This window comes from Hemitrygon akajei, chromosome 6 (genome assembly GCF_048418815.1).
Source record: "Hemitrygon akajei chromosome 6, sHemAka1.3, whole genome shotgun sequence".
NCBI lineage: Eukaryota > Metazoa > Chordata > Chondrichthyes > Myliobatiformes > Dasyatidae > Hemitrygon > Hemitrygon akajei.
In genome coordinates, this window is record NC_133129.1 from 97,890,240 (window position 1) to 97,901,668 (window position 11,429).

General features: G+C 51.7%; 1 protein-coding gene across 1 annotated transcript in view; it reads left to right on the forward strand.

Moving 5' to 3' along the window:
- The window catches only part of LOC140729334 (P2Y purinoceptor 3-like), a 30,008-nt gene extending 22,336 nt beyond the window's left edge, over window positions 1–7,672 (forward strand). Inside the window, exon 2 of the mRNA XM_073048976.1 lies at window positions 6,438–7,672. Within this exon, the coding sequence (XP_072905077.1) occupies window positions 6,501–7,550 (1,050 nt within the window). The 5' untranslated portion in view covers window positions 6,438–6,500 and the 3' untranslated portion in view covers window positions 7,551–7,672. The remainder of the gene's footprint in view (window positions 1–6,437) is intronic.
- Window positions 7,673–11,429: the final 3,757 nt, after the last annotated feature.

The window sequence follows — 11,429 nt, forward strand, 5'->3', positions numbered from 1 at the left end:
TGTGGCAATTAATTCCACAGATTCACCACTCTCTGGCTAAATAAATCTGTCCTCATCTCCGTTCTAAAAAGGATGTCCCTCTATTTTGAGGCTGTGTCCTCTGGTCTTAGACTCCCCCACCATAGGAAACATCCTCTCCACATCCACTTTATCTAGGCCTTTCAACATTTGATAGGTTTCAGAGAGGTCACCCCTCATTCTTCTGAAATTCCAGTAAGTACAGGCCCAGAGCCATTAAAGAAAACTCTTCATATGATAAGCCTCTCAATCCCAGGATAATTTTTGTGAATCTCCTTTAAATCTCTCTGATGCACCATCAATAACTCACTCTGAGATGTAAGAAGCGAGATGTCAGCTTTTATTGACTGGAAGAATGAACAACACTACATCCTGGAGAATGAGGCCGGGCTCAGGCCTCAATCGCCTTTATACAGGGGTCAGTGGGAGGAGCCACAGGAGCAGTCCAGACAGGTATATGTAGTTCACCACACTCTCCAATGTCAGCATATCCTTTCTCAGATAAGGGACCCAAAACTGCTCACAATACTCCCAGTGAGGCCTCACCAGAGCTTTACATCTTTGCTTTTATATTCTAGTCCACTTGAAGCATATACAGACACTGCCTTTGTCTTCCTCATCACCGACTCACCCTGCAAATTAAACTTTAGGGCATCCTGCACAAGGATTCGCAAGCCTCTTTGCACCTCAGATTTTTGAACGTTCTCTCCATTTTGAAAATAGTCCAGGACTAATGAAGGGTCCTAGCCCAAATGTTGACTGTTCATCTCCCTCCGTAGACGCTGCCTGACCTGCTGAGTTCCTCCAGCATTTTCTGCGTGCTGCTCTGGGTTTCCAGCATCTGCAGAATCTCTCGTATCTCAAATGTTTTTGGACGCTTGGGTGAGGCTGTATCAGAGAGTGGGCAGCAAATCGTAAATTGTCCCCAGTGTGAGGGTGAGTGGGAAAATGTAGGGGCGAGGGTGACGGAGAGAATGTGGAGGGACTTGTGTAGGATAAATGGGTGTCTGACGTCCAGCATGGTTTCAGCAGGCTGATTCTGTGACCCTCTGTTCACTCTTTGCCACTGGGAGGGTGAGAATGGACTCACTGAGACAAGGGATGCTCATTCAAAATCAAAAGATATGAAGATTAGTTTTATTTGTCACATGTACATCGAAACATTGGGGGGCGGGGTGGAGATGCGTCTCTACCAAAGGGGGTGTAAGGCGTTCTTTCCCTCCACTAACCTGCAAATCACCTTGGGTGAGGTGTGGCATCTGCTTAGACTCCCCCTCCCCAGATCAGGGTCACGTGAATCCACGGGAGCGGGTGGTGGATGGTCGTACGAGCAGCCGGTGCAGATCACAAGTCCTGGTTATGTGACCCCTGACACCAGGCAGACAATCTCTGAAGAGTATTGATAATGGCTGGGGTCACCTGTCTGGTAAAGACACTGCCCAGAAGAAGCCAATGGCAAATCACTTCTGTAGGGAAAAAATTGCCAAGAACAGTCATGGTCGAGGAAAACCATGATTACATAATGAACGAGGAAACATACGGTGAAATGCGTTAACAACCAACACAGTCCGACGATGGGCCGGGGGCAGCCCGCAAGTGTGGCCAACATGTCACGCCCACAACCCACTAACCCTAACCCGCACGTCTGTGGAGTGTGGGAGGGAACCAGACGGTCACTGGGAGAATGTTCATGCAGCGGCAGGAATGGAACCCCGAAGGCTTGCTTTGTAAAGCATTGCACCGACTGCGGTGGTACCGTGCTGCCCAGCAACAGGGTGAGGCAGAGCCCCGGTTCCAGCCCTAGACTCTCCAGGAGGAAGTGACAGGTTTGAGGAGGGGCCTGGAGTCTTGCCAGAACCAAGAGCTATTTGAGAGGGTATAAAGGTGATCAGAGGGGAGGATGGGGGGTGTCAGGGGTAGTTTTTTTCACACAGAGTGGTGGCTACATGGAACGCAATGCAGGGCTGGTAGTAGAGACAGAAACATTGGGACATTTAAAAGACTCTTAGATAGGCAAATCCTCCAAAATGAGCACAATCTTTTTGTTGTTTGGAGGCTTGCATGCCTCAGTGAATCAGAGATCTACTCTATGCTGGCTGGAGTCAGGACTTTATGCTTTGGCTCTTGGTAGGGTCACCCGTGCCAAACAGGTCAAAGGGTAGAGGCCAGACTTTGAGTAGTTCACCAGTCCTCCAGGTTCGGGGGCTCCCCTGTCCCCCCAACAGCGTGACGCTTCCTCTTCGCCATCCCTCTTGAAGCACGATGCTCCCTCCTCACTGCCCTTCCCACAGCATGACACTCCCTCCTCACCGTCCCTCATTCCTCCGAATCCCAGCGGGTAGAGTATTGCATTCAGTTGGTCACCGGAGTGTAGGAAGATGTGATTAAACTGGGAATACAGTATAGATCCACGTGGATATTGCAGGGCTCGAGGGATCGACATACAGAATGTTTAGATAGGTTGTGTAGTTACTCCTTGGAGCTTGGGAAAAGCTAAGCTGAGGTGACCCCCACCCCCCACCCCCATGGAGGTGACCCTAAATCCATGAGGGGCATAGACAGAATGAGCGGTGCTTTATCCATGTTTGATAAATCAAAAATTGAGGACATAGTTGTAAGGTTAGAGGTGAAAAGTTTCATTCAAAACCTGAGCGACAACATTTTTACACAGCAGGTGGTAGGTATTAAAAGGCCTGAATAGAATGGATGTGGAGAGGATGATTCCACTAGTGGGAGAGTCTGGACCAGAGGGCACAGCCTCAGAATAGAAGGAAGTCCCTTTAGAACAGACATGAGGGGGAATTTCTTTAGCCAGAGGGCAGTGAAGCTGTGGAATTTATTGCCACAGATGTCCATGGAGGCCAAGTCATCGGGTACTGTATATTTAAAGTGGTGGTTGACAGGTTCTTGATTAGTAAGGGTGTCAAAGGTTATGGGGAGAAGGCAGGAGAATGGGGTCGAGCGGGAGAATGAATCAGCCATGAAGGAATAGGAGGAGGTTTGATGGGCCAAATGGCCTTATCAGTGCAACCAGCTGCCAGATGAACTGGTTGTGGCAGATACATTAGATAGACATGGACAGGTTTAAGGAGGACCAGAGTTTTGAAGGATATGGGCCAAATTCTGGGAAATGGGATTAGCTTGAATATACATTCTGATTGGTGTGGACATGTATGGGCTGATAGCCCATTGTTGCGCTGAGAAATTGAACATTGCATCTAAAAACTGGGAAGACGCTGCACTCAATAGATATTCCTGCAGGAAATCTGCCCCAGCGGGAGCTGCGCTACGTGAGAGCAACCTCCGCTGTGCCGCAGAGAGCAAGCGGCAGCTGTGAAAGGAGGCAAGAGCGACCAAAAGACCCAACACTAACCACAGCCTCCACTTCCTCGTGCCCACGCTGCACCAGAACGTGTGGATCCAGGATCGGCCTCTACACTCATCCAAGGACCCACCAGCAGACAACCCCCTCGGAGGACATCATACCGGTGATTGGACATCAATCAACTCTGCATTCAGTGAGGAGGCGATGAATACCAAGCTTCGTCCACAGAGTTTCACTGTTACTGATCCCACAAACCTTGAACCAACTTTCCCTGCGTACCGTGTATTGGTACAAAACAAAACTCTTTCTGAAGCAGGGTTGAGCAGTCATCTTGGTCACTCCCCACCGAGTTTGAAAGTTACTGGATTACATTTTAACAGTTTGTAGTTGCGGTGAAACTGAGTGAATTACATCTGTTATACATCACTGAATATTGTGTAATAGCAGAGCCAGGACAGGGTCTGTCCCTTCCTGCAGCCCAAGCAAGGAAATGAGCAAGGCAGAGGCTGGGAGAGAGGGAATGGGAAAGGAGTAAAGGGGAGACCAGGAGGAGGGAGGGAGAGAGAAGAGAGTGGGAATAGAGGAAGGACGACCGATAGAGGGGAGAGTGAAGGAGAAAGAGGAAGTAGAAAGGCTGAAAGAGCCAGGGTGAGAGAGCTGAGTCAGAGGAAGATCACGTGTGAGAGAGAAAGAGGAAAAAAAGGGAGGGGAATAGAGAGAAAAGGAGGGGAGGGGAGGAGGTGGAGAGAAGGGAGAGGGAGAAGAGGGGAGGAGGGGAGGGGGAAGAGAGAGGGGAGAGGGTGAGGAGGAGGGTAAGAGGGTGAGGGGGAAGGGAGAGGGAGGAGGGGGAGAAGGGGCGAGGGAGGGGTGAGAGAGGGGGTGAAAGTGGGGAGGGGGAGGGGGATGGTGGAGTAAAGGAGAGTTTTCCCCATCCGGGAACAAGCAGATTGCTTGGTCTGTTACAGTTAAATTGGGAAGTTCCATTTTAACTTGCAAGATTGAAGCAATGCTTTCCACCATTTGCGGAAGTGGAGACCAGTCAGCCCTTCGTCTTGGACCAAGGCTGCCAGTTAGTTACCCGTATTTACTCTTACTGTAGGGTCTATCCAATTGCCCTCTACGTGCTCCTGTTTAATTCGAGTTCACCCCGCTCTCAGCTCTTGGGCAATGGATTTGAATTCCAGGTCATTTCTCACTGCAGGAGTCAGAACCTTGTCTTTGCTTCACCCTGGTTGATGAAATTTCGATCAGCCTCTGCAGGAAGACAATTCGCCTTTGCAACCAGTGGGGACTGACTACCTTAACCATCTCATCTCTCCAAGCATCTGGATTTGGACCACATTAGAGACATTCAAACCCAAAAATCTAGAGTGAGGCATCATGCTGAGGGAGTGCTGCACTGTGGGAGGGGTGGTGAGGGGGGAGTACTGTGTTACAGGAGGGGCAGAGAGGAGAGAGTGCTGTACTGTGGGAGGGGCTCTTTTCTGCACTGCTCTCGGTTTAGAGCAGTTGCATCTTTCTCCTGATGACCTCGGGATTGACAGTTACCCCTCCCTCAATGTCCTCCTTGTCAGCTCAAAGTTGAATTAGATTAGACTTGATCATTATATACACACACGAGAGATTCTGTGGCCTCTGGAAAAACACACACAAAATGCTGGAGGAACGATACTGTAGCGTAGCAGTTAGCCTAATGTATTACAGCGCCAGTGATCAGCAGCCTGGGTTTAAATCCCGGCACTCTCTGTAAGGAGTTTCTCTGTCTCTCCATGACTGCATGGGTTTCCTCCAGGTGCTCCAGTTTCCGCCCACATTTCAAAGACGCGTGTGTAGCTGTGGGCATGCTATCTTGGCGCCGGAAGTGTGACAACACTTGCAGGCTGCATCCTCAGACTCTGTTAGTTGTTGAAGCAAACGACATATTTCACTGCGTGTTTTAATGTACATACGACAAATATAGCTAATCTTAATAACAATATTAGAATGGTTGAAGAAAGGTACCTGCTGAACTTGGTTGCTTGAAAGCAAAGTAAATTTATTATCAAAGTACAGCTATGTCACCATATACAACCCTGAGATTCATTTTCTTACAGGCATACTCAATAAACCATAGAATAATAACTATAATAGAATCAATGAAAGACGGCAACAACATGGGCATTCAACCAGTGTGCAAAAGATAACAAACTGTGCAAATACAAAAAGAAGAGATAATAAATAGATAGATAAACAAACAAAAAAGAAAGCAAGCAATAAATATCGAGAACATGAGGTGAAGGGTCCTTGAAAGTGAGTCCGTGGGCCGTGGAAACATTTCAATGATGGGGCAAGTGAAGTTATCCACTTTGGTTCAAGAGCCTGATGGTTGAGGGGTAGTAACTGTTCCTGAACCTGGTAATGTGGCCTTCTTCCTGCTGGCAGCAGTGAGAAGAGAGCATGTCCTGGGTGGTGGGGGTCCCGGAGAATGCATGCCGCTGTCCTGTGACAGTGTTTCATAGATGTGCTCAATGGCAGGGAGAGCTTTATCCATGATGAACTGGGCCATAACCACAAATTTCTGTAATATTTTCTGTTCAAGGGCATTGGTGTTTCCATACCAGGCTGTGATGCAGCCAGTCAATATACTCTCTGCCACACATCTATAGAAGTTGGTCAAAGTTTTAGATGTCATGCCAAATCTCCACAAGCTCTTAAGGAAGTAGAGCCCCTGCTGTGCTTTCTTCATGATTGCACTTACGTGCTAGGCCCAGGACAGGTCCTCTGAATTAATAACACACAGGAATTTAAAATGGCTAACCTTCACCTCTGATTCTCCAACGAGGATTGACTCACGGACCTCAGGTTTCCTTCTCCTGAAGCCCATAATCAGGTCCTTGGACTTGCTGACATTGAGTGAGAGGCACCACTCAGCCAGGTTTTCAATCTCCCTCCTACCTGCTGATTCATCACCGGTGATCCGGTCAGTGGTGCCTTGGTGTTTGCCAGCTTAACCCCATCGGTTGCTGAGTTCCCTCCTTTGCCACAGTGTCCTGGAAATGAGTAAATGGTGGAAACATCACCTCTGACCTCTCCCCTCTCTCCTCTCTCCCCACAGGTGCCATCGACACCCGCCATCACCCGCTGGGCGATGCTTACCACCAGCGGCCACACCTAGAAAATGTACGAGAATGTCACAAGCCCGCCGGTTGAAAATGGGTCGGGCCAAGACCCCCACCATGGCACCTCCAACTCCTGTAACAATGACGAGTCCTACAAGTACGTCTTCCTGCCCGTGTGCTACACCTACACGTGCGTCCTCAGCCTGGCCCTCAACTCCATCATCATATGCAGCATCCTGAAGAGGCGGAAGGAATGGAACTGCTCCCTGATCTACATGTTTAACCTGGCCTTGACGGACTTCATGTATGGCCTGTCACTGCCGTTTCTCATCGCCAGCTACATCATGCACGACGTCTGGGTTTTTGGCGCCTTCACCTGCCGCCTGGTCCGCTTCCTCTTTTACTTTAACCTCTATTGCAGCATCTTCTTTCTCACCTGCATCAGCTTCCACCGCTACCTGGGCATCTGCCACCCCATGAAGACCATCACCATGGAGACCAAGAAGACCGCCAGGGTGGTGTGCGTGCTGGTGTGGCTGGTGGTGCTGGCCCTCACCAGCCCCATCTTCCACTTTGCCAAGGCGGCCACCTCCAACAACGTCACCAACTGCTGGGACGATGCCCTAGACACCGAGTACCCGCACTACGTCCCCTATGGGATCATCCTGCACTCGGTGGGCTTCTTCCTGCCCTTCTCCATTATTGCCTGGTGCTACTCTCGCGTGATAAAGACCATCTTCAAGACCATCAACAACCAGCAGTTCAAGTCAGCGGTGCCAGCCCTGGACAAGAGGCGCAAGTCCATCAAGACCATTCTCACTATCACCCTGCTCTTCGCCCTCTGCTTCCTGCCCTTCCACGTCACCAAGACCATCTTCCTCATCAACAAGGCAGTGCCCGACGTGGCCTGCTCCACCAAGCGGGTGGTCACCATCTGCTACAAGGTCACCAGGCCGCTGGCCAGTTTCAATGCTTGGCTCAACGCCCTGCTCTACTTCCTCACCAAGGACAAGTGGCCCCAGAACTGTCTGAAGCCCAAGAAGGACGATGACTCCAAATCCTCGTGGAACATCTTCAAGCCCTTCAACCACATGACGTCGCCGGCCTGAACCCGGCCTTTTTGTGAGGGACGGCAGTGGGCGCCTGTTCCCCTCACCACCCCCCTCCCCGTCGCCTAACCCCTTCCCCTTCTGTGGACGGACAGCTCCATCCTGGGTGATTCCTGCCAGCTGCTCTTCTCACCACCATCCTCTGTCACCATCACCCTGTTCCTCGCCCTTCACTGCAATCCTTTACCTCGCCCCTCACTGCCATCCTGTCCTCACCCCTCACTGCCATCCTGTCCTCGCCCCTCACTGCCATCCTTTACCTCACCCCTCACTGCCATCCTTTACCTCACCCCTCACTGCCATCCTTTACCTCGCCCCTCACTGCCATCCTGTCCTCGCCCCTCACTGCCATCCTTTACCTCACCCCTTACTGCCATCCTGTCCTCGCCCCTCACTGCAATCCTTTACCTCACCCCTTACTGCCATCCTTTACCTCACCCCTCACTGTCATCCTGTCCTCGCCCCTCACTGTCATCCTGTCCTCACCCCTCACTGCCATCCTGTCCTCACCCCTCACTGCCATCCTTTACCTCACCCTCACTGCCATCCTTTACCTCACCCCTCACTGCCATCCTGTCCTCACCCCTCACTGCCATCCTTTACCTCACCCTCACTGCCATCCTTTACCTCACCCTCACTGCCATCCTGTCCTCGCCCCTCACTGCCATCCTGTCCTCACCCCTCACTGCCATCCTTTACCTCGCCCCTCACTGTCATCCTTTACCTCACCCCTCACTGCCATCCTGTCCTCACCCCTCACTGCCATCCTGTCCTCGCCCCTCACTGCCATCCTGTCCTCACCCCTCACTGCCATCCTGTCCTCGCCCCTCACTGCCATCCTTTACCTCACCCCTCACTGTCATCCTGTCCTCGCCCCTCACTGTCATCCTGTCCTCGCCCCTCACTGTCATCCTTTACCTCACCCCTCACTGCCATCCTGTCCTCACCCCTCACTGCCATCCTGTCCTCGCCCCTCACTGCCATCCTTTACCTCGCCCCTCACTGTCATCCTGTCCTCGCCCCTCACTGTCATCCTGTCCTCACCCCTCACTGCCATCCTGTCCTCGCCCCTCACTGCCATCCTGTCCTCGCCCTTCACTGCCATCCTTTACCTCACCCCTCACTGCCATCCTTTACCTCGCCCCTCACTGTCATCCTGTCCTCACCCCTCACTGCCATCCTGTCCTCGCCCCTCACTGCCATCCTGTCCTCGCCCCTCACTGCCATCCTTTACCTCACCCCTCACTGCCATCCTTTACCTCACCCCTCACTGCCATCCTTTACCTCGCCCCTCACTGCCATCCTGTCCTCACCCCTCACTGCCATCCTGTCCTCGCCCCTCACTGTCATCCTGTCCTCACCCCTCACTGCCATCCTGTCCTCGCCCCTCACTGCCATCCTTTACCTCGCCCCTCACTGCCATCCTGTCCTCGCCCCTCACTGCCATCCTGTCCTCGCCCTTCACTGCAATCCTGTCCTCGCCCCTCACTGCCATCCTGTCCTCGCCCCTCACTGCCATCCTTTACCTCGCCCCTCACTGCCATCCTGTCCTCGCCCCTCACTGCCATCCTGTCCTCGCCCCTCACTGCCATCCTTTACCTCACCCCTCACTGCCATCCTTTACCTCGCCCCTCACTGCCATCCTGTCCTCGCCCCTCACTGCCATCCTGTCCTCGCCCTTCACTGCAATCCTTTACCTCACCCCTTACTGCCATCCTGACCTCACCCCTCACTGCCATCCTTTACCTCGCCCCTCACTGTCATCCTTTACCTCGCCCCTCACTGCCGTCCTATTCCCCACCACTCAGCACCATTCCTCCACCTCTCGCTACTATCCCCATCCCCCACACCAATACTCCCATCTCCCACTCACCCCTGCCCGCACCACTCACGGCCCAGTACCTCCCTCGTCATAGCCCATGTGAAAATTTGACTCTTGTGGAACTGACCAACTCTGCCACTGTTTAACTGGTGCCCCACGTGGACTGCCAGTGTTGAGGAGGAAGCAGCCTCTCCAGTGGGGTTGGAGGTGTGACAGCCGATTTCCCCCCCCCACTCCACCCTACCCACACACTGCCCCCCCCCCCACTAACCCTACCCGATTCCACAACCAACGGCCTTCCAGAGCGTCGAGGAGCTTCTCACTGCCGGAGTGCGTCTCAGTGAAACGAAGCTATTATTTAAAGATTAGGAAACGTTCTGTTCGCTGCCGTTTCCTGGACAACCACACGAGCTGGTGGTGCTGGGGGATGGAGATGGGCTCCCACAAACGGCAAACAGTCGATCTGCCTTCTGCGGACCCCTACCCTCCATTCCTGCCCTGACTCGTTATCCCGAGAAGACAGCCTGTTCCCTCACTCCAAACGCCGCGTCTTCAGGCAGCGTCAACACCTCCTCGTGGACAAGGCTCTGAAGTGGGGGCTTGACCTCATCACTCGGATAAAGAGAGAGAAGGAGCATCAACATAGCCTCGGACTCTTGGCTCACGGACTGTCTCAGATTCAGCCAAGGGAAATGTGAAGCTTCAATGCTTATGTTTTATCGGCCTGAGGTTTTTTATCACCGAGTTGGTTGACTCACCCCTGAACCCACCTGCCCACAGACTGGGTCACCTTCAATAGAGGGTGGGGAGGGGGGGGGGTGTGACCAGTACCAGACTTGGGACATATGGTGTTCACCTAACCCTGAAGCAGATAGACCCCTGCTCAACAGGACTCTGTCGATTTTGATTTCTGAAATGCTTACCCTGTGGGAGATCTAATCATTAACCTTCTGAAGGGAAAATGTATTATAAAAGATAACCTTACACAATCTAAGTATTATATAAATAGAAGTATGAAATGTGGATTATTTGATGTATGCTATTCCGTCTCCTCAACCCCCGCTGGGTTTTCACCTTCCGCTTCCACAAGCACCCAAATCTGGGTGGAGTTCAGAAACATCCCAGATACTGAAAGTGGACCTGGAGAAGATGTTTTGTTCAGTAGGACAGCCCAGGATTCAAGGATGTAGAAAAATGTGATGGTCCCTTAGAACTGAGATGAGGAGGAATTTCTTCAGCCAGAGTGTGGTGAATCTGTGGGATACGTTGCCACGGACCGCTGTAGAGGCCAAATCGTTGGATATAGTTAAGGCAGAGAGGGATAGGTTCTTGACTGGTAAGGTGAGTGAAGGGTTACAGGGATGGGGTTAAGAACAAATCAGCTGTGATTGAATGGGGGAACAGACTCAATGGGCTGAATGGCTTAATTCTGCTCCCATGGTAAGACTCTGATGTGGAAGGTATTGCAGCCAAGGCTCGTCCCACCCGACCCAGCTCAGGGGTAACAACCCAGAACAGAGAAGAGGCTGGCACCATTTTCCCCAGGCAGGCAGGAGGCTGAGGCATGAACTTACTAAGGTTTATAAAATCACGAGGGGCCTTAATAATGTGGATTTTCCTGAGGGGGAGTCGGGAACCCCTGTGTAAAGAGGGATATGGGCTAAACACAAACAAGTGGAACCAGGTCAGGCAGACAACTTGGCTAGCATGGATGAGTTGGGCCAAAGGGTCTGTTTTCACACAGTTTGACTCTATGACTTCATGGCCTTCTCTGTTTGGGTTAGACCTCAAAACGTTCTCATACTGAGAAAACCATGCCCATTAAATGAGTGGGACATGAAGAGAACATTTCGATCAGTAGGAGAGACCAGGATCCGAGGACACGTAATAAAGATCTGACTTACTGCCCATTACGCTACTGATGTTTAGGGGCAGCAATGAAGGTCCTCTATCTCTGGCGGTGTTCAGGGCTTCCTTCATCATGTCAGAAGCTCGGTTTTCACTCCTGTCAGTCACACGTCCCGGGTGGAGACTCAGGAATACCATCACACTCAGAT